Source organism: Stegodyphus dumicola, chromosome X1 (assembly GCF_044657685.1).
Source record: "Stegodyphus dumicola isolate Sdum_Otavi_A_Nest chromosome X1, ASM4465768v1".
In the NCBI taxonomy this organism is placed as follows: Eukaryota; Metazoa; Arthropoda; class Arachnida; order Araneae; family Eresidae; genus Stegodyphus; species Stegodyphus dumicola.
In genome coordinates this window covers 62190516-62214797 of record NC_140780.1, presented here as the reverse complement: position 1 = coordinate 62214797, position 24282 = coordinate 62190516, and the positions used below count along the sequence as shown (strand labels likewise).

The window sequence follows — 24282 nt, the reverse complement described above, 5'->3', positions numbered from 1 at the left end:
TAGTATAAAGTTTTCTTTTCAAATAAATCATAAACTTTGTGGCAGAGGAGGTTAGAAAAAGCAGGGTATAATATCAATGCAGTTTTCCAATGACAGAAAAGCTAAAATATCATTCTTCACACTGTTTAGATAGCAAACATGTTATTGTTAACAGTTCGCTTAATGATTAGCCTAATTCTTCGTGTAGTAGTTTTGGCAAAACCTTTTTATTCTTTTGTTAATATGAAAATTATATGGGCAGTAGACGAATTATTTTAATTTCTCTAAAAATAATTCGAAAATTAGAAAAAATTTTAACTTTTTGTTTCAAGAATGTAAAGATAAATGAATTCCATTTAAAAATGGGTTATGGATAGGAAATAAATTAATCATTTTTGATTTCAGTTGAAATAAACGGATCTTCACTTAAATATTAAACTAGTTAATATTCATGGCTTTTCGCACGTATGGAAGAGATACGCATAATTGTCAGGCACATAAGTGGTAGAAAAACCGTTTGCACGTATTTTCCTTTCCTTGGCCTATCTAAGTTAACAAAACATTTGAAATGTTAGCATATACCATTTAGTGATTCAGAGTGAAACAAAATCTTTCTGACACGGATTTATGCTGTTATTGTGTGCAGCAAGGGAAGAAGTTCCAGAACATAAAATGCTGAAGTACAGACATCAGGACACAATTATGAAATTATTTTAGAAACTGAAAGATTATTTTATGATACTAAGTCACTTGTAAGAAAATGTAAAAGACATTTTTAAGGAATTTATTCTATTCAAAGTAGGGGTAGAACACGTGTATCGCAATTTTAAAATTAAGTAGAATCTTGCACGAAACTAGAAAGAGAAAGCCAAATAATGCTTTGCGTATCAGCTGAACAAATATATTTCTTCGGATTTTATTTATGTAAAAATTCAAGTTTCGACAAGAAGGATAGAAATTCTGAAAAACTGCGGTGGCTTTGAAGATTTGAACATAGGCTTTAAAAATAAGTTGAATTTCATTAACTGAACCGTGTATCGAAAGGTAACTTATGTTGAGTTATTCAGCTAATTATCCTAACAAATGCATCTAAAACCCGATATTATGATTGATTACTATGAGAAAGATTCGTTAATTTGAACACCAGTATTGAGGTATTAAATTTCTGGAGGCTTTTCTAAAACTTTTAAATGAAACTGAGTATTTAAGCACATAAAGCATTTTCATCTGCCACTATTTTCTTTCGCGGTGCAAGGTCGCACGTCTGAATGGCAATCCTAAAATCCGTGATTCAAATCCCGACGACGCCCTATCTTATTTCTTACGTTTCCTAGTTACAATACTTCTAACAGATTCCACAAGTGGTTCCATACCAAAGAATAGGCAATAATTCGTCACCAACAGAATTTAGGTCGACTGGATCTCATTCCCCACTCAATATACGCTTTTTATTAGAGGAAAATATAATGAATTTTTGCTTTTCCCACTGCATGAATTCGTTGTGTAAGTGGTAACATGTGCGACTGGAAATCGTAAGATCCGCACTTCGGATATTGCCCAAAACATAGTTGATTTCTTACATTTACCGCTTCAAACTCTACAAACTAAAGAGTTTGACACAGATAGTTATGTCTGTCAGAAAAACTGAACAAATTTCATTTGAAATGGCTTATTTGTAAGTAATTCAGTAAGGTCGTTCAGGGACATCTTGACATCTTAAGGGAAAATTATGAATAACTGATTGACATTTAAGGATTTTATCATTTATTTTTACCGAAAATAATTATTCCTGTATTAGTAACACATTATGAAAATTTGACTTACCTGAAATGCATCATAGGTCATATAAATGCAATGAAAAATATAAAAGCCAGATGTCCACTTCTCCCTTAACTGCGGGAGATCTCGACAGGTATCTAAGGGGGGGGGCAGGTACAATTCAGAACAATGGCTTTTATTTAAGAAATAAGGACAACGCACTATGGGAAAGAAAGATTGACGGACTAAACACATATTAACAATGCAACAATATGTATCCTATAAACTGGGGTTGATTCCCATTTTGTACACATGCCTCATGGAACCACGTATGACACTTTCCAACACATTTCACCCACTTCTGTTCGGCAGTATCATCAAAATAGTACCCACCGCACTCGCCACAGTAATTTTCACTGTCTTCGAGATCCCTCGAGGTACTGGATTGAGTTCCTCTCTGACGTCTAGGTCCATGTGTGTTTACTGCGTAGTTGACTCCTGTATTCTGCGGATGTTATAATGGCTGATTCTTGTTTTTTTCTCCTATTCCGTACAGAGTGGTTCTGTACTACTGGTACAGGGGATAATTCGAAAATGATGTAGAAGCTGATGAAGTAGATGGTTATGATGACCTCTGGAGGTTATCGTCTTCCTCTACCATAACTGGAATGGTGCCACTTGTAGTAGACATGAGTTCCTATTCAAACACATTGTCTTCCAAAATATCGGGATTGTATGGGTATATTCCACATTTTCGAAAGCCATTGGAAAAATTGCCTGACTCGACTGTCAAGATCTCCCCGTAACCTACTGTCGAAATCTCCCCGAGTTACACATTTCTATGAAAGATGGCAACACCCCCTCTGACTGGCTATGAAAACTTTTCGCGTAGACATCCATGTTCCTGAATGCCTGATCTCACTAGCCAGTCATTTGCAAATCGCCATAAATCGAAGCCATCATCCACATTTATCATCGCTATCAAAACCAATCTTATACTTTATGTATTGCAAACTATGAAGAACTTACATGACAGATTATTAATATTTATTTTCTTGATCAATCTCTGACTTTACAACACTTTCGATTCACAATGACGCACTACACTCTTAGGTTATTCCAATACAGTGGTTTTCCATATGCGACACCAGGGTGCAGACCACTCTGCTAAGGGACTTCCTTAAAAGTGTCGAGATCTCCCAGGTGTCAAGATGTCCCTGAACGACTATATTTTTAATTTTAAGCATTTTCAGGCGAAGGAAATGTTGTTATTCTTGTCGTGTCTATGGTTAAGCCTATTAAGATAATGCCATAGGCGAAGATGACAGCCCTGGCAATCTGCAAAATGTTATCATAACAGAGGTTCGGTCTCTTAGACAGGACTCCAATTTTTAACAATTCAGCAAGGATGGCAGGACAGTCAAAACATGCATGCAGTTGTCAGTTCTTTGTCCGGGCAGTTATCAGAGTTTCTGTAGGTTTTCCTACCCTGTCTGTCAATTTTCTATCCTTTGTGAAGGCAGTTCTAAGTCCGATTATGGTTTTAGAAACTATGACTTTAGAAACTTTGAAACATGACTAGAAAAGTCTTTGACTGTGGTAAGTTTGACTGTGGTAGAAAATACTGCCGTGTTTTTGCAGTTTTTTTTTATTTTTATAAGCAGGATTTAGAAAAATCGCTTTTACCGAGGAACGAATTGTTTTACACAGTTAATGCTCTGTATTACTTCCATTATATTATCTTTTCTTTTTGAAAAAAATAAATCACCAAGAATTTTTTTTTTTTTTTTTTTTGAAACTGTCAACGTCAATGTAGGTAAGTATTTGTTCACATTTTTTCCACTAATTTAGCCTTCTTTTCTGCTCAACTTGTTCTCTCGTAATGAACACGCACTGATTTTATAAAAGTGTTCTCGCAATCAGCTTCTTATGACTTTCCCTGCATTAGGTTTGCCCGTCACTCAGTTGCCTGACAATTTAATTTCCCAACTCCACTTGCCCGATAGGTACGTTTACTCGAAAACCCATTTGCCCAACAGGTCACTTTTTTTATGCACCACTAGATGGCGGATTATTATAGTTCATAAAAAATGACCCTAAATGTCTCTGTGTATGCCAGGGGTGATGGGATTAATCTCACCGACGCGGAAAACCGATTTATAGTCACTTAAAACTTGAAAATGTTTATGATTAAAGAAATGCATTTATTGATCCTCAATTAATTAATTAATTGTCATAATTAAAAAGTAATTATGAAATAATAAACTAATTTAAATAATAAAAATTTATTCAAATATAAACAACATTAACTTTCGATCACAGCGATAAATGTGATCACAAAATATTCCAGTTATTCCATTAGAAGCATTTATAAAAATAAAAACCTTACTTTTTTTAATCCACATTCAATATCGAATGTTCACAATGTTTTATTAAAGATATTAAAGCGATACATGTGATTTTCTGGAGACAAAAAATAGAATATTTAAGTTTTTATGTAAATTTAAAAAGAGTTGTTTATTCATACAAATGTATATCTCAGTCACTTGTTGCATTTAAAAAATATATTATGTAATAAAACACTAAATATAACACATAATAAAAGAACAAAAGCGAATCAAACATATTAAGACTATTTTAAAATTTTTAAATATAAATATAAAAATTTGCTGAAAGATTGTGGAAAAGTACGGTAAGAAAAGAAACTTCTTTAATAGAATAGTTTTTTAGAAAAACGTTCACTTGATCTTATAAGGTATTTCTTCCGTCTTCTAAGCGAGCCTTCTTGGTGTAGTGGTCAGCTCACTCAGCGCGTAATTGAGAGGTCCGCGGTTCGATTCCCGGCGAAGGCGTTGCTAATTTTTCATCTTGTCTGCTTCCAAAAACACCTAACGTCTCTACAATCAATCTGGTTAAATAATTAACTTTACCGTGACCTTCCTATTTAGCTTAATAAATCTTCATATTTCTTCAACATAAATGCTTTTAAATTTGACTCTACAAGTGTACTGCGTGATTTTTCGCATATTTTTTAACTTTGAAAATGACCTTTCACAAGCTATTTGAGATATTGGTAACATAAAGAAATATTTATATGCCAAAGCAAGTGTTGGATATGACTTTCGTATTGTATTTATATATGATTGCACAGTAACGTCGTGGACAATTTTTACAGCTTTTACAAAGTTGTTTGATTCTCTTCCTCAACTGTGTTATAAGGTATTTTCTCCCTCCTTCCTTTGTGGTATAACGGTTAGCACACTCGGCGCGTATTTCAAAAGTCCCGGCGAGGGCATTTCTCATTTTTCATTTCTGCTTTAAAAAAAAGAAAGAAACCTAATAACTCTACACTGGCGCCCGAACTAAAAGGTGGTAGATGATGGTTCTTCACCTGGGTCTGTTAATTCCCAGTCGCCCTTTAAAAAGGGGGGAGTATATAAGGTATTTTCTCCCTCTTTTCTGCATACCTTCGTGGTGTAATGGTTAGCATACTTAGGGCGTATTCGAGAGGTCCAGGTTCGAGTCCCGACGAGAGAGCCTTGCTCGTTTTTCTAGTCTGCTGCTTTAATAAAAAAGAAAAAAGAAAAAGAAAATAATAATAATTTAAAAAAAACCTATTTCAATGTCTCTACAGTGCTTTCAATTTGTTTGTAGTACTCTTCTACATTAAGTTTTGATAAATCGCAATTAGAAATATAAGTCTAACTCGTTTTGAAGTGTTTCTAGAGTGACATCTGAACTGAATGTTTTCAAATTTTCACCGAGTAATTATGTGGAATTTTTAGGAAATTGGCCTTTTATTTCATTAAAGTTTCTTTAATTTAATGTGTCCAAATCTTAACGTACATCGAAATTTTTCCTGAAACGATCTTCCACTGACTGTATAATTTTGTCAAGAATTACATTAAATGTTTCTGTTCTATATCTATCATTTTAATCCTTTAGTTTTTCATCACTGGTAAGCTCTGGCATTTTTTTATATTTTTCTTATTCATGTTTCTGTTATGGCTGTTTCTATTTCTGCAGTAGTGTAGCATTTGGATTTACCGACTTTGTCATCGGTTGTTTTTAGTACGTGAAATAAATCTGAATGGGATTTTTTTAATTCTTCAAGTGCTGTTTCTACCAGAATATTGCACTGAAATAGATTTAAATCCTGCGTTTCCAAATACCAGAATAAAGTGCCCGTAGAGGATTAAAAAGATTCAAAAATACATGGGTAGTCAAAATTATTTTATATTTTTGCAAGGATTTGCTCAATATCTTTGCAGTAATGCATCTGAATTCACTTTTCCCCCTTTTCTTTTCTTTTTCTTTTTTATTTATTTACTTATTTTTTTGAAGTTGACTTTAACGTTAGAAAAATTTCGATGTATAAAACCGATTTTGAATCGCTTCACGTGTCAAAAATTTTTGAAAATATAGATTATTTTGCTCACCAGCGACTTTCGCTTATTGTTTGCAGATTTTTGTTTTTAGATCTTCAATATTTATTTCTCGCCATATGTTCACACGTTCACACGTTCAAGTTACTCGTTTAAGTTTATACCATTAAGGGCGACTGTGGTTTTTAGCGCTCCCAATCGCCAAATCCCGGGTGCGGAGAATCATTATTCTCCACCCTTTTAGTTCGGGAGCCTCTGTAGAGACATTAGGTTAGTTCGAGGCAGGAGAGATGAAAAGTGAGCAACGCTTTCGCCGGGAATCGAACCAGTACCTCTGGAATACGCGACCAGCGTGTAGACCACCACACCACGAAAGCATGCCAAGAAGGCGGGAGAGAGAAAACTAAAGCTTTGCTCATAGGACGCAGCAGGCAGCTAAGACGCAACCCAAGCATTAAACTCCATGGGATACCGGTAAAATGTTTCCCTCAATTGAAATATCTTGGGCTATTACTCGACAACAGACTTTCTTGGATGCCACATGTCAGGAATCTTAAGACTCGAACAAGCATCCTAAGCAACAACATGAGACGCATGACTTCACATAAATGGGGTATCTTATTTAAGCTACTAAAAATTTGGCATAGAACCATTACAGAAAGAGTAATAACTTATGGAGCAGCAATCTGGGGTGGCGAACTTACCTCTCATATGAAAAGATCCCTGCTCTCTATTCAGAGACAGCAGCTACTTCAAGTATGCAGGGCCTACCGTACCACGTCAACACTAGCCCTACAACAACTAGCAGGAATTCCTCCCCTAGATTTGATAGTAGAAAGGGAGGCAGCTATCGTAAGGATTACCAGGCTGGGTCAAACTTCAACACTCTGGGGTCATAGTTATCACCACTCGGACTACGAGGAGCAAAACAACTGCAATAACTTTCATCCAGCAGCTTTTAATCTCTCTGATGGTATCAGTATAAACGACCAACCAATTCAGAGGAACAGTAATAACCTTTTCACAGATGGCTCCAAAACTGAGAACGGCACGGGCAGCGCCTTCTGTAGACTAGAAAATGGAGTTGTAACATTCGAGTGGAAAAGGAAATTAGGCTCGAACAACTTGGTATACCAAGCAGAGTTTCTAGCTATCAGTGCTGCAATTAGATATGAGAACACATGTCAACAGGAGAAATTCTCCATACTCAGTGATTCGGCATCAAGTCTGGCGGCTATCGCAAGTCAAAACAGCCGGAGTCCATTGGTATACAGAATTCAGAAACAGCTTCTGACAATGCCTATTTCGCAAAGACCCAATTTAAAATGAGTTCCCGCTCATACAGGGATTCAAGGCAATGAAGCCGCTGACCTACTGGCCAAGCAGGCAGCCAACTGCACGAATATATTAGAAAGACCAACTAAACTTCCTTATTCTCATATTAAGCGAACAACTTTGACAAGTCTGCTACAAAATTGGCAAAGTAGATGGACAGAGGCAGAGGTAGGACGAAGGACATTTCGCTTACTGCCAAAAGTTAACATGGAAATAAAGACCCACTGTGCTAGCCTAACACAGTTCTTGACAGGTCATGAACCATTCCCAGTATACCTGAACAGATTCAGACTTAGGGATACTCCTTTCTGCGAATGTGGAGAGGAAGGCGACACGGACCATTATTACTTCCATTGTGTACATACAAGAACCTGGCACTTGAAGAAACCAGCGGACTGTGCCTGGGCAATGTGGACGACTAACACACTCAAAAACAGAATAGCCCTTGATAAAATAGAAAAAATCTCAGGACACTGCCTAAGCAGAAACAACCGTGGATAATATTATAATGTTTCAAAATTTCAGAACTTAAAGCAGATAACTAGAATAACGCTTAGTGCCTTGCAGTTAACAATATGTAAAAACTGTTATTAGTATATAATATTCAACCTTGTTACTCTGGAGTCTTCCCCGCCGTGATGGTATATAATTCCGTTTGGTTCATGTCCGTGGTCGGAAGCCATCATAGCGGTGCACTCACTCACTCACCTTATATAGTGACCGCAAATCGGTATAAAGAGTTAGATTTCATAATTTTGTATGAAACTGAGTTTTTTCAAATTTAAGAATACCAAAATTGTTTTACGATTGAAAGTATATCCCTATGAAGAACAACTATAAACTTTTTTTTTAACTTTAAAGTTTATTTGCTAGGTATTTAATTTATATTTATCGGTATATGTGAGTTTTTTAATTCATTATATTGTATTTTTGGTTGTCGTAGTAGTTTTTCAACGCTGTAGCCTTTCATATTTCTTCATTTTGTCAAAAATATTTATTCAGTTGTGAAAGGACGGCATTGGTACTATCAGCAAATAGATAGGCAATAATTATTCAGCAAAATTTTTATCATTACTGCGCATTGACGCATTTTGGAAACATGGTATCAGCTGAGTAAATTGATTCAAGAGTTTTCTGCACGCAGTTCTTCTCAGATTAAACTTAGAGCTACGAATTGCTAATTTCTTTTCGGGAATGTCTGTGAAGTACTCTCTTCTCATCTCAGTTTTAAAAATCATACACTCTTGCTATTTTCAAAGATTCGGTATTTTAATTATTTTATTAACTAAGCTAAACAACTAAAATAATATTTTCTCAGAGAATACTTTTTTTCAACAACGTTGCATTTTTTCTGCTTTAAAATATCTCCAGAAAGATGTTGCTCACATGGCTCTGATAATTTCAATAATAAAATGCAGAAGGCAGCTGTAATTATGCAGCGGAAGCACATTTGTGTGTGCACAAATTCACCTCATCGTTCCGCTCATAGCATATAATCAGAAGAAAATAAACAATGTAAACAGAGGTGAGAAATCACTTTACTTTGTAGAGCCATCTGTTCGGAAAGAAGCAACCAGTATAAACCTGATAAATCACTTTTTGTTGAAAATCCGAGTTTCTTTCAGTCGAGATACTCTAAACTCGTATGCCAAACATTTAATTCGAACAAAACTGCACATTTTTTTATCCATAAGATGAATAATAGAAAACAAATAATGAAATATAAAAAATAGAGTAGATAAAATTTACCTCAAAAGAATCATATTGTCTGTAATTGGAAAACACCATTTTCTAGTTTTCTGCGCAGCAAAGCCTGATAAAAGTGGTACCATTAAAAGAAGTTTTTATTTGTTACAGTCGAATATTAATAACAAAATTTTAAAAACACCTTTTTGTTTACTTATTCACGATTGAGAATTAAATCTAATAAGTGCAATTTTGAAAACAGCTTCAGTTTATTTTCTGTTTTATTCAAGAAATCAGTGACACGAGACAATAATCCGTTTGGTAAAATCATATGTGTTATGATGTTGACACAGTAACAATATTACAAAGACTATTCTTTTATGACTTATTCCTTTCTGTTATATATTTAACATTAAATTATCCTTTATTTTCTGTCATAATCATATATCATATATTATTTATTCGGCAAAATTCCTTTCCTATGTATTTTCCGTATTAAATCTGGTAAAATTATTACTGTTCGACAGTTTAAGAAAGTTACAGATAATTGCTAATTATTCTGAATGAAAACATGTTATCAGTACAATTATTTAGCTATATTTCCCTGCTGTTTGTTTAGGGTCAAATCTTGAATTTAATTTTTCACCATTTTTACTGAGTCAGAGCTTTTGAAATTTCGCACAGATGCAATGAGACTAAAGTATTTCAGAGGCATTCGTTAAGATAGATTTTGTTCAGTAAGTGTAGGATTTTATCCTGTAGCTTTCCTTAACGTTCAAATTAATCATTGCAAAATTCTGATATTTGCAAAATCGAATAGATTGAAAAACAATTTTCTAAATAAAGTTTTTTAGAATCTTCAGTTTTTCTGAATATTCGAAGCTTCTAAAAAATTGATGGATTTTTTTAACTCTTGTAAGGCTACTAACAATAAAGGATTTTTAATCAAAGATTTAATTCTTCATTGTTAGCAGGCATCTGATCTTAAGTTAACAGGACATAAGATTTTTAAATGTAAGGAAAATTTAAATGAACTAAAAGAATTTTGCACTATCAGACAGATTGAAATAACTTCTCATATTTCATTACCACCCAGATTAAAAGGAATATCTGTCTACATCCAGAAGCATTTATTTCCTTTTTTTTGGTATTAATTTTCTCTACTCTATGAACTCAAATGTAGAAAATGATAAATGCATGAAAAGCTTTTAAGTTACTCGGTTTTCATTAAATTCCCTAGAATGTAAACATCTATTTAGTCATATGAGACTAAAAATAAAATGATGAAGCAACAATGTAAGAAATGCATGAGGATAATGATAGAATTTCAGAGAACAAAGAAGTTGTAGCATAGAAATGTATATACGAATAATTACATTTAAGTCACTGAAATTTCTGTTTAAAAACTTTCATTTAGAACTTTTTGTTTTTAGCAGCTCCAGGATTTTATTTTAAATTCCATTTGATCAAGAATATTTTCATAAATATTATTTTTCTCTTTTTAATGCATTTAATTAAAAGAGTATAACTTAATTTACACAAATAAATTTGTGAGACTTAATAACTTAAGTCTCACAAATTTTAGTATCTAATGACTGAAATTCAGAAAAAAATAAGCTTTACTAGTACTAATAAATAAGCTTTACTAGTAGCTAGTACACAGGGTACTGTAAACAAGTAATCTGTAGCGAGAGGGCTCTGGTTTACCAGATGAAAAATACGTAAGAGTGTATGAAACGTGTAGTTTCCGCGATAAATAACATGTATTTAAAATGATTTGTTAATTTTATGGCAGACATATTATTCTGAGAGCAGCGCAGGAATTAGTTTCCGATTTTCGAGATTTCATTGCTTTGCATAATGTTTGTACGAGTATAATGCAGCAGTTTTCCAGCAGTTTAATTCAAACACCAAATGGCAGGGCTGTCTATAACGGATGCGTAAAGAATTGAGAAACAGAGGGAGAGAAATCGAGTTTGATCCTTAGTACAAATTCTGTTAATCTTTCTTCAGAAATTTTTCGTTAATTCTTGTTTAATCCAGAGAGGTGTAAGTACACTGATGTAAAATGAAACCCCAGCACCAATTATCCAGCATAACCAAGAATGAGTTGTGCTCGATAAACAAAGTTTGGGAAGCGTGTTTGCTCGTCTGAAAGATGATGTCTATTCAGGTTTCGCGCTAGTCGAATAAATGTCGCGCTAGTATTGCCACTATGAATACTCGAATCACGTTTGCTTTAAATACGCTATGTAAACTTCCTGTGCTTTAGTTATCTTCCGGCCTGGTCTTTGTGGGTGAGATCTGAAAAAAAGAATACCTTTAAAGAGATAAAGAAGGGAACACCATAAGCTTGCTGAACTTCAAATGAGGCCGTGAGATAGAATTACGAGGAACTGAATTTTCTTTTCTCGATAATGCAGAAAGTCTTGGCAGGGATATATCCGCTGTGCATGAATGTTGTCAGCAATGGCCACAAGAAGGTGACCACCGTGTTCCCACATATCTATGACGCATCCCACTGCATCTGAAGCAGACATATGAGCTTTTGTTGGCACCAGAGTAACAAATCGGTTACTTGAGAGGCAGCTCCGAGCCAAACGTCTTCTAGCGGCCATACAAGTAACTCCAAATCGTCATCATCTGCAACTTCGGTGGTTTCAAGCTGGAGCTCATTGGAAGGCGGAGTGGAGATCTGTTGTGTTCTCAGATAAGAGCAGTTTCAGTCTTGGTGCCAGTGATTGCCGTATGTTGGTTAGAAGGAGGCCAGGTGGGCGCTTGGAACCAAGCTATCTGCGGAATAGACATATTGGACCTACACCAGGAGTTAATAGTCTGCGGAGCAATTTCCTATGACAGCAGAAGCCCTCTCGTCGTTATGTTACACACCTTGACAACAAATTTGTACATCAGACTGGTGACTGCCCCAATTGTGCTGCCATTCTTAGCAATATTACAGAGAGCATTTTACGACATGTTAACTAACGCTCGCCACCACACCACTGCTGCCACCCAGTGTCTACATAGTCTCGACATGTTGCCTTCGCCTGCTAGATCACCAGATCATGTACAAATATCAAAACTCCTGCTAGAAGCAGCAAATGATTAGTGAACACTTAATGCTTAAGTTTCGAGCGTGAATCCGTGGAGTTAGAGTACGTAACTGGAGAAAATTTATTTTGCAATTCGTGAAGCTGATCATAAAATTGTCATCAATTTTATCCTAACAGCTATAATTTTAGTTATGCAGCATGACTTTCTTAAATGCTGAATGACTTGAAGAGGCACGAATAATACGAATACTGATTTTATCAATATGTATGTGATGATATTTGTAATGATGTGGGCTTTGGGGAAAGAAGATGAAACCCACATCACGCTTGTGTCGCAGCCGAGAAGACTTTCTTAGAACTGGTGCAAAAATTGCAGCTGGTTTACTGATTAGAACTTCATTTTTATAATTTTAGAGGAATAATTATTTCAGAATGTACTTCTGGTTAAAACTGATACAACATTAAGAGCGCTAAACGAGCTCCACAATTTTAACATACTCAGTTTACATTTTAGGCAAAGAAGAAGACAAAGCAAGAAACGTTGATTACTCACGCAGCAGCAAGAGAGAAAAGCAATACGTATTCACTTCGGTCCTATTTAGTATAACGAGAAAGTCATTCTGTTATTTCTGAGCAGTGATTGGGCTATAGATGTCGCAGTGCAGTGAGTTTGCACGGAAACCGTAACGTAGCATGTAGCAGAGTAACGCAGCAAAGCAATCTTTGAAGCGGGGATGCGTTTAATTAAAATTCATAAATCTGAAGACCTGCTGCCAATTGACTGCAATTATGTTTAAAATTTTTATTTCATATTTTATATTTTACACGTATAAATATTCAAAACTTATATATCATAATTTATTTTAACACAATATAACAGTTTAGTAAATAAATAATATTAAACTAAGTGTAAATTTTATACTTTTAAGTCAAACCAGTCTTTTAATTTATTTAAAGTCTGACAAATTTTATACTATTCCAAGATAAACTTCACATGAAAGTAATTAGTTATTAAGAACATAAAATAAGATTTATCAGATCAGTCCCAAATGAGGTGCATATCACATCTTTACCAATACCTTTCCTTCATAATTTTTATGTCCTGGTGAAATTTTCCTCCTTATTCTTCATTTAAATTTCTAAAGTTTTATGAAAATCTGTGTAAGTTGGATGTACGGGTAATGAGATTTGATACATATATTGCTGCCAGGCTTACTGAATTTGGAGAACTTGCTCTTTACTAATTGAGCGTAGTCATCTCACTTACGTTTGCAAAGACAGTGTTTGGCAATCAAATCAATCGAGGACCAAGCATAAGACTTAATCGTATTTAATGAATTCCTTGTATATCCGAGAAACATTATCAAGTCCTGCTGTCAATTTTAATTTCTATTATCAACTTGTCAACACTCATTTTAGGAACTTTCTCTAAATAATGAATGTACTAACCTTCTTATTCAAAGTTGTCAAGTATTTCTTAGTCATAATTTAATAAGTATTGACGATATGATGATTTTGTTTCTGTTAAACGCAGGCTAATTAATTCACATTTTATTCTCTCAAGCAACATTTTTTCGAAAGCTACGCTTTCCAGATCCAGTGGACTGCCTTTGATTTGCTGTCTAATAGAAAGACATGGAAAACAAAGATATTTTGTATTTTCGTTTTGTTAATCAAGAAGAAAATTCACCATTTTTTGATCTGCTTAAGTCATTCATTGATGTTCTTCATATTATGCCTTTCTCTTGGATTAAATCAAATTCTCTAATGCATTTCTTTATTTGTTCATACTGACAGAAAGACAGATTGGAATGAAACTAATTTATTGCCTAAACAATGCAATTAAAGAGTTTGAAATTATCTATAAGTATTAGCATATATAACTGCTTGTAGAATAAGTATAAAACTAAATCGGAGACAATCAAATCAAAATCACTTTTGAACGCTGAGTCCAAAATAAATGCAATAGTAAATTTTAAATTCTAAAACACGGGAAACTTTTATTATTGTTGCCAAGCTTTAGTTATCTAATCAAGATGACTGCAAGTACATTAAGGCATACAAAGGCTACTTTTGAGGTAATTACTTTGTCAACTTCCGGGGGGAAGAGGGGGGAATTTAATGGTTTCAAGGCGGTAGGCGGTTAACCTTTTATTAACTGTTAAGTATTTAATTTTATTTTATCAATATAAAAAAAATTACCTTATTTTCAAGTTTTGGTACTTACCAATATTTTTTATAGTTTTTTCATGCTTAATTTATAAAACACATTAAAAATAATCTAAATTTAAGCAAATGTGTATGTATTTTTCGAGTTTGGGAAAGGGGTGGATTATCGTCTAGCAGTGGTGAAAATCGTGCATAGGATAAGACAAGAGCTGAGAATCCACTGGTCTAGAAATCTTCACTGTATATCTAGCTGAAGGTTCTGTAATAATAATTAACTCAGCTGCGTTCGCTAACTATGCTCTTGATCAAATATGTGTTTCGGCTTCAAAGAAATAAAAGTATGATAAAATGCTGTCTCTTACATTTTCTCAGTACCATGTATAGTTATCAAATATATGTCTGTTTTTTTTTCATCTCAGAAACTTTGCTCATTGTGTGTGCACTTTTTTTCCAGACTATGTATTCAAGTAAATTTTTTGGCAACCAAGTTGTGGCTCAGCAACTGGTTCATGGCTTTATAAATGGCGGTAAGTTATCTCTTTCAGACAAAATTCCATTTCTTCTGCTATGCATTTTATCTAAATTTAAAAGCATTGCTATTAAACCAAGGGTAAAAATTATGATTACATTTCGGTTCAGTTTTAAATTTAAAAAATTATTTCTGTTGAGTTTGTGCCTTTAGAGAATTTCTGTAACATTCTCTGTTCACTGAAATTATCTCATTTAAAATTTTGCAAAGAATCAGGAAACCGGAAACTAAACATCTGTTTCCTTTACCCCATTTCCATCCTTCCTGTGATTCGTTTGTGAGATCGTAGTTTAAGAAACATTCACGTGGTTTATATAGCAATGTAGAAAAACATATATTTACAGTTATTTAGAAGTCGTGTAATTTACTAATATTTAATGGTAAAATATATCACCAAGATTAATGCTACTATCCTCTATCATAGGTTAACAGTATCAATAGTAAGAAAATATGCTGCTGAATATTTTATTCGGTTATTCTGTATTGAAAGTGTAACATGAAACAGTAGCTTGGAAGAAAGGGCAAAGAGTGAAAATATTCAATTAATTTTTACTTAATTTTATAAGAGAGACAAATTTTCATTTCATTTATTTTATGCATTCAACAGAAAGGCATAATTTAATTTTTTTAATCGTTCGAGTCCTTTCTTCTCAAGGGTTAGATTTCAAAACTCACTTTTTCTCATTTTGAGTTGTCTTGCGACCGTGACCGCAAGAAATGGGTTATTAGGAGGTGGGGCTTATAAGGGAAGGTATAGTCAGTTTGAGGGAAACTGTGCCAAAGGCTTTGCAATTATTTCACATGTTAGCCTTGAATTAGTGTTTCCTTCTAATACTACCGGTATTAATAAATTCTATTTTCTTTCTATATTAGAATTCAACTGAAAAATATCTGTGTTTAACAGGATATTCTTTCCTCTTCCTCACCCTTCATTTTAATTTCATTAACGATGAGAAAAATGAAGTGAACAAAAGCAAACAAAACAGGTAGGTAATGTTAATAAAAGTAGTTTATTTCGAGTTTAAGAACAGCAACATACTCAGAATAACCGAGCCAATTCTTTGCATTCTGTCTGCATTTTATAGAAAGTACATGTTAGGTGCTTTTGCCAGTGTTTGCTCTTGCGTGATGTCACTGATTGCAAGTCTGCTTAAAGATAACTACTCTCGTTGTGACTTCGTTCTCCCACTTCTGCAAGTAAGTGACTTCAACACTGGAAAAAAACCTAACCTGGTCTGTCTACTAACTTTGGCTTCTACGTCTCTTGACTCCATGATTGAAAATTTTGAGTTCGATTTTTGAAATCGTATCGATATTTTCGTTTAACTGCGGCAGTTGTGAATGCGGCCTGGGTGTAGCCAGGATCCGAGCGAGGAAAGTGCAAACGACCTTAGCCTGGGAAAAGCAAGTTGAGTTGGATTCGAATATGCTTACCAATGGTCGAAAGAAAAGACAGCTAATCATTAGTACTCCCACCCAAGAGTTCAAAACGCAGAGAAAGGGCTTGCTGCATAAGAGCTCTTCTGGTTTTCTCTGTGTGTAAATAACCAGTTTCCTTTAGAAAAGTTTCCACGAAAATATGCCTTCCTTCAGGCAGATAATTCTCAAGTGTATTGGCATACATAAATAATAAACTTAAATGATTAACTATATAAATTTAAATTCGATAAAATATAAAGACATAAATAAAGATTTAACAAATTATTAAATGCTTGATACACAGTTAAATAAAAGAAGAAAAATACCAGACTCCCGTCTAATTTCAGGCTCCGGCTGGACTTGCAAGTTCATTCAAAATTAAGGAATAACTCAGCCGGCCTAAGGCTGACTTTAAGCCCTGACTGTACGATATAGAGTATTATTCAAGGGGTGAGAGAAACAAAAACCACTATTTGTTCAGCACACCAATGGAAAAAAAAGTAAAACGAATAAAGCAACACTAATGAGATTAGAGAGAATGCTAGAAACAATATGAGAGTAATAAAAGAAATTTTAAAGGAGAAGTGTAGCTTCGAAAACAAAAAGGGAAGAGTCTAACGCTTTCTGACCACGATGCCCTGCCGATAGAATTCTAGCTGTCAAGTAGAATGCGATTGAGCGGAAAAATTTCCCCTGAATCCTATCCGATAACAACATGAGAAGAAACCGAAAGTCTGGACGTCTAGCGTTGGATGTGCATGATCAAGGTATCACTTTTAGTATTTTTGAAAACAAAACATTTTACCCCCTTTTACAAATTTATTGCACTACGTGAAAATGAAGCAAAAATAAGCCTTTAACATTGAGGAGTTTTCTTTCTTTAGAAATCTTAACCTCTGTCAAAGTGACGGAGAAAAAAAGGCATGCATTCGAAAGCTAAAATTGATTGTTAAAGTATATCTGTTTTTCAAATAAAATTTGTCCGCTGAAAACTGTTTCACTTACATAAAAGAACTGCTGAAGCCCTTTTACTTAATTCCCCTCCCTCCTTTCTGCATGCCTTCGTGGTGTAACGATAGTACACTCGGCGAGCATTCGAGAAGTCCAGGTTCGAGTCCCGGCGAGGGCATTACTCATTTTTCACGTCTTCCTGCTTCAACATAACCAATTTCTATACCAGAGTTTCTTAAACTGTGGTCGCGGCCTGCAGCAGGAAGTCACCAAAATTTTTAGCAGTTTTGATATTTCTTTAACTTATTATAATTTTACAATTACCAAATATTTTTACACAGTGTATCTGAAAATAGATGAAGATAAGACAATACAGACAAAGAAAACACGAAAATGTTTCGGCACATTCGTTTTATAATGTAAACTTTCATTTTACTTGCTTTGCACGTGACGCTGTCATTTCGTCTGTTTCTTATTTAACATTTTCACATTGTTCTATGTCTTAAAATTATAAATTAAAATTAATGACCTAAAACTGCAATAGTATATTACAGTACAAGTGAAAAAATTGACAATTTCACTCACGCGTGTGTCGGATTTGCGCAATGCTTATGGGGTCTCACAAAATTTTCGTGAATATTATGGGGTTCTAGGGTCGCAAAAAAATCTCAGTGATAAAAAGGAGTCGCGACTGAAAAAAGTTTAAGAAGCCTTGGCCTATACAATTCTTTTGCTGACTCTAGTACTTTTCATATCTATTTGCAAGGTAATCAGTTAAATAATCAGTGACACTTACATAGTGAAACTGGAGTAGATAGCTTGACACAGGTGTTCTGGATAGTTTTGCTGACAATATTTACCCTGCCTAAGACCTCATACCAGACATTTCTCATCATTAAAAAGCTGTAATCTTTTATTTGTGTTACAAGAGTCACTACTTCACGTTGTACAACAGTATCAGACTCCTCTAATTCCCATAATTTTATTTTAATGGTTTTAACACGTTTTGTTCTGCACACCCTGCAAAAGGGTTTTACAGCGAGGCAGTTAACATGTTTCTTCAGTACATGCCATCGTCCAGAAGAGGCATGGAAAAAAATGATGCGCTGTACAGTACCAGAAAAAGATACGAACTTCAGGCAACTTTATGAACTGTAAGCCAAACTGCGTTCAGCTACATGCTGAACGTTTCTCAATAAACATTCCAAAATTTTCCATCTTTTTCCATTCCATCAATGTTTTTGTTATTTTCCATTTGTGACTGACACTCCTTATTGATAATTGAATTTATTGGTCTGTAACAGAAGTGATGTTTCAAACCATTTTTTATATATTCCAAGTCATGCACTCTGATATAACTGTAAGTATTCATGAACATGCTTCCAGTTATTAATTCCAGACTTTCTTAACATTGATTTATTGGAGAAGCCAAAAATTCGCCAACGAAAGCAGTAAATTTAATAGATGCACTCTGAATAAATAATTCAAGTTATAAGAAAATTCTGACCATTGTTTAATTTCCTATTCATAGTTCTCACAGAGAAATTACGTTTATTTGCATCTTATGGAAAACTGTACTGTTTATTAACAAGATGTGGCTCATTCATAATGATGTGATCACACTGATCTATAGAAAATTCATCTGGTCAGTACGCTGGATCATTGTGGTTGACATGGAGTTGTGATTTTGATCTTTTAATTAATGCATAAAGTTGTTATATTCTTCAGAAAGTACAGTAATTTTAGTGGCTTTGACCTCACAGTCATTAGATGTGATATCTGGACTTATATATACAGCTGAAGAAGCTGAGCCTGCACTCTTCCCACTGTTTCACTTATGATTAAAAAAATTCATACTTATTCATACTTTCTCAGTTTTAAGAGTAGGAAAAATGCAATAAATCTAAACTGTCTGTGGAAAACAAATCAAAACTTTGTGGTGTATCATTATAAATATCAGGAAAAAAAAAAAAAGAAACAAACAAGAAGCTGGTTCTTGACTGGATTTCAGTTTGGTGCTGCCGTCTCTATATATTTTTTTCAAGTAAAATGTTCGTATTTGAAAAATAAAAAGCCAGTGACACTTGTATTTGGACAGAAAAGTTTTAAAAACATGAGATTGAGAAAAATTTGTATGTATTATTTTCACTTTTTCCGGAGGGGGGATATTCTTGATGGCGCCCCCGAAAGCAGCAGCTGTTGCCGGCACCTTGAGCCAGCACTGGTTGAACCTTCCCCACACAAAAATCTGTTGTCATAGACCCAAGCTTCGCGGGTAATCAGCGGTAATCAGGAACTGTAAGTAAGTACATACCGCTCTCATTATTCTATAACTTAGTCAAAGAATCTCATAGTTGCACGAATATCCAGAGATCCAATTTTTATAATGGTTTATCCGCATTTTATCCCTTTTTCCCAGTCTTTTTAAGTCAAAAGAATTTTCAGTTGAAGCAAAATAACAGTACGTATAGATAAAACACAAATGTGTGGAAAAGCATCTCAGATTATTAAAATAAATTATCCCTGAATGTAGACATGTTCCATGGAAAGTTGACTGATTCAGCATACCTATAGTAGCTATTCTATAAAATTTTCTTTTACGCAAGGTATTTTCAGACCACTTTTTTTTTGCTGTGAAGATCGAAAATGATTTAATGGCATGATCACGTGTTTATGTATAAAACAAATAACATAAAACAGATATAATTTTTTATATATGCTACCTATTAAATAATCCCTTTTCAATGACGACAGCGCAAATAGTGAGTTTTTTCATACATGCAGATATTCAGACTTACACAAGCTATTCCGCAAGCGTACCACATGGAATATAGTGTAGAACAGAAGGTAAAATTTGAAACGTTCGCGTACGACAATACACGCTTGTCTGAGCGCCGCAAGTGGTCACGTGATTTGTAAGGATTAAGCGCTGGGCTGGTTGGCAGATTTCCGGGTTGTGAATATAATTCGCTTTTCGAAGTTCGACCGAAGACGACGCTTCGAAGTGGCCGATTTTTTTCATTAAATAACTCTATAAACTGGCGTAATTGACTCTTTTGAAGGTTTATACTACTTTAAAATTACCCTTCAGTAATTATGGTTAATACGAGTGTTCTTACGAACAGTTTTTCGGGTTTGTATTTATTTTTACAGACGTATTACAAGTTTAAATGGTATTGTTTATTTACTGTGAATTTTGACACTGATGATTGTCGTTATGTTCTTTCGTTAAATTATTTTTTATATATTATTATGCTACAAGTTTCTATGTGCTTAGAATAAATTCAAGAACTTTATGCTTTAAATTTTCTTTTTTTCTAAATATTATTTGCCATTCAGGTATTTTATTCTTATGTGTTTTAATTATAGTTGTAATACATTTGATAGCGTGATATGTAAATGGGTTTTTTTTTACTCAACGATTTTTAACATGTAAATAAATGCTCAATGTCAAATATAGTAATCCGAAATAGTATTTATCTAGATTTCAACTGAAATATACGTGCAATTGAAAAGCTGGAGTATCAGTTATATGTTTACAATATATTACCTTCTTTCCTAAAATATCTAAAATACCAAAACGCATGTGTGTCGTGAATGTGTTTTTGTTCTTTTTAGAGCAAGAAATGTTATGGTATGTACAGATTCCAAGTTCAGATCCAGGGTAGATCTCGTTTTCTGGGCCTGTCGGTATTTTCCTACTTCCCTCCTCAATGCCTTTTCCTCTATCATAAATTTCTTTTTGACCTTCAGCGACAGAAAACAGAGTAGTTGACAAATATATTCGGAAGGAGTTACTGATCTCTTTAAGGAAAGAAGAATTTCATATTTTACTTAGAATGTTTAAAATATATTTCTACCTTGCCGAAAAGTAAATATTAAAATTATGGCAAAAAAAGACAGATATTTTGTGAAGGGTGTGACGGGTTATGACGACTTTAGTAATAAAATTCTTCTAACAGTATAGTCAACAATCTGTACCAACGGAAATGGCCACATGGATGTTTTCGTGGTTGTCACCTGTATTTAACGTTTATATGAAACAATTTCCCTTAGAAAGTCTTCTAAGTAGGCATCACTTTCCCTAGGTAGAAAGCGTTGGTACATTTCACCACACACAAAACAGCTGAGTTTACAGTAAATGTAGTGATTTTTGCATGTTTTATTAGTTTCGAAAATTAGCTAGACGGAAGGGGAAAAAAAACGAATATTTCTTTTTTTTTTTTTTTCCCTTATGAACAAAAGGTTTTTATGTGAACAAGGGTGTTTTATGTAAACAAAGGTTTTTATGTGAAAAGTGACAGCCGCTAGTATTTTTTGTTTGCTTATCATAATCATACTTTGTATTATGGAATAGGAAACAGCAATTCTATTATAATAATAAATTATTATATATAATTGCTATTTTCTACTCAACTTTACATAAAAAAATACAAGCAATAATTTCGCAGAATTTTGCGTTATGTTTACGTATGTAATTTCAGTTCAGAAATGTAATTTGAAATCTGAAAAAAGAAGTATTACTATTTAAGATGTTATCAGCATTAAAGAAGTATGAGTTTTACAAAAAACGAAGAAAGAACAATAATTGAAAAGAAATGAATAACAGTCTTAAATTCATGAATTTTAAATTATTTTTGGTCGCTAAATTTCACATCTCAGAGTAGCATTTCATTTGTTATTGAAAATAATCAAATGTCAGTCGGTGTTAATTTATTAATGATTACACGTCTGTTATTCCAGGTCTGTCTACCTAAAAAGAGTTTCTTTTCCTTTTCGTTTTACTTTAAGTAAGTGTCTGTCTGTGTGTGCGTGTGTATGTAAGAGAGAGAGAAATTTCTTTTTGTGTAACATAATAGAAAAGTTTATGCACAAAGAGCTTAACCTCCATAAACTGGCCCACCAGCGGCCGAGCTGGTCGCTGAACATTGGTAGTTCGGTCCGAGGTTCGAATCCCGCGAACGGGCTGTCTGCATGGGCGTTTCAGTGGTTTTCCTCAGGTGTAACGTGTATACGAGCCAGTTTCCCTCAAACTGAATTTTATTCCTAAATTTTATAGTTCAAAGTCCTCCACGAAGGCATCCCTCCCTTTAGGCAGACATCCCTAGTGTGCTTTGCCATAATTAAATAGACCAGTAGACCTCCAAAAACTGAAACAGCGAAAAACTACCAGAGTTCCGTATTTAGTCTTTTGGTCACTTCTGTGCATTTCTGATTGTAGATAAAATATCAAAGTTCATAAGCAGACCATGGATAATATTTATATGAGCTATAGCATTATATATTCATGTTAAATCCTCATAGATTTAGTAGATCATTAAATAGTTTCCTCATAGAAAAATAACATAAATCCCAAATTTTGAATGTATTTAACTGTGGATGAATATTGAATACTGTTCTGATAGAATCATAAAGAGTAACATTAATTTTTTCATTGAAAGGAAAAAGGACTATGTTTGATACATATATCTCATTGTTGCGCTGATAAAATTATTATTTTCCTCAATTTTGAACGTATTGTCATGAAGGTAGGCACATTTATCTTGTTTAACTGCTCCATTATCCTTAATACTTTAGTTTATATCTTATGGTTTCTCTCTTTTTCTTTTCTTTTCTTTTTCTCCGCATCGAGAAGTTATGAGAACTATTGGCTGAATGATTTTCAAAAGGTGCATTTGTTTGTGAGCTTTGGGAAATATTTATCAAGATGCCGTAAATGCATTCAGTATAACTACTAGATGCCAAAAAGTAAGGTAAAATCTTAGATTATAGTAGTTAGAGAGAAGACAAAAGAATGGCAACATGGGTGTTTATTTGATTATATATTTTCGAAAGAAATTAAAGTGTTTCCTGAAATTTAACTCGACGACGATCTAAAAGATTATAAGTTCATATATTTCTCTGATTACTTCTTAAAAATTACAAGCTATTTCAATATTTCAATCAAAAATGGTGGAATAAAGAAAATAAAAAAGGAAGACAATTCTGATACTAATTCGAGCAGAAACAGAATCCGAGTTATAAGAGTGCAGACTTATATGTGTCTTTTGTATACTTTCTAGCCATATAAAGCATATTTTTAATAGATCGTCACCTTTTTACTTTATTTGAATACACATTGTATTCCGAATAATTAGAGAGTAATTTGATTTCTTCATAAAAATATTGAACATTTTCCTAAATTTTATAGTTTGATACTAAACCAAAGCTTCACTACTACAACAAAACTGCATGCGTTTTTTTTCCCAAAGTGTAAGAGAATGAATCTTACACTAAACTTTAAACGGATACTAGTATATTTTAGTATATATTTTTTATTTGCTTCTGAATTTTTTGTTTCAGCTGGTGTGAAACAATTTGCCCAATTATCCGCTCTCAAGTGTCCATTCATTTCCGGATTAAGTCCTCTATTTGTAAAAAATTATGGAATTTCTCTGTTTAAAATGTATGGAGACCAATGTCCGTTTATGAGACGTTTCGCCTCAGCATTCAAGCATTCTGAAAACACGGGTAAGGATTCCTTTGTATTCATCTTTTGGTCCTTTGGAAGCAAAGGATTTTGAATATTTGTTCTAGTTAGCAGGACTAAGTTATTTTAGAAGTTACAGTAAAATGCAAAATGTTTGTAAAACACATTGAAAGAAAGCCTCACAGGTTTCTGTAATTAAAGTGTTTTGATGCTATTTGCGATTTTACATTGTAAACAGCTCTTTCTCTTAAGATTGATCGATCGTGTTTTTCATCGAGCCAGTGTTACGTAACTAACTCTTCTTCTTATCACTTGTTGCATGCACTTTAAATTCGTTTTATATCGACAGCAGTTAATTTCGCAATTGAAAATCAAGAATCAAATTATCTTAACACAGCAAATTATTGAGTTTTTCTCCCTACTCTCCAAACTAACATTATTAAACAAAGAATTTTTGTACTTCATTACTTACAGTTGACCCTTGAACAATACGAAGTTGAACTGCGCACCTCCGAACTGCGCACTCGAAGATAATTTTTTCAATAAGTA

At 33.9% G+C, this 24282-nt stretch overlaps 1 protein-coding gene across 14 annotated transcripts in view; it reads left to right on the top strand.

Moving 5' to 3' along the window:
- Window positions 1-24282, top strand: part of LOC118204857 (5-aminolevulinate synthase, erythroid-specific, mitochondrial-like) — a 70473-nt gene that overhangs the window by 14904 nt on the left and 31287 nt on the right. For 6 of the 14 annotated variants that reach the window (XM_085808083.1, XM_085808085.1, XM_085808087.1 and 3 more), the window contains exons 2-3: window positions 14820-14892; window positions 23607-23774. In XM_085808083.1, the coding sequence (XP_085664209.1) occupies window positions 14823-14892; window positions 23607-23774 (238 nt within the window). In that variant the 5' untranslated portion in view covers window positions 14820-14822. Of the gene's footprint in view, window positions 1-14819; window positions 14893-20221; window positions 20398-23606; window positions 23775-24282 lie in introns of those variants that run through there. The other 8 variants (XM_085808089.1, XM_085808090.1, XM_085808088.1 and 5 more) reach the window with 4 other exon arrangements.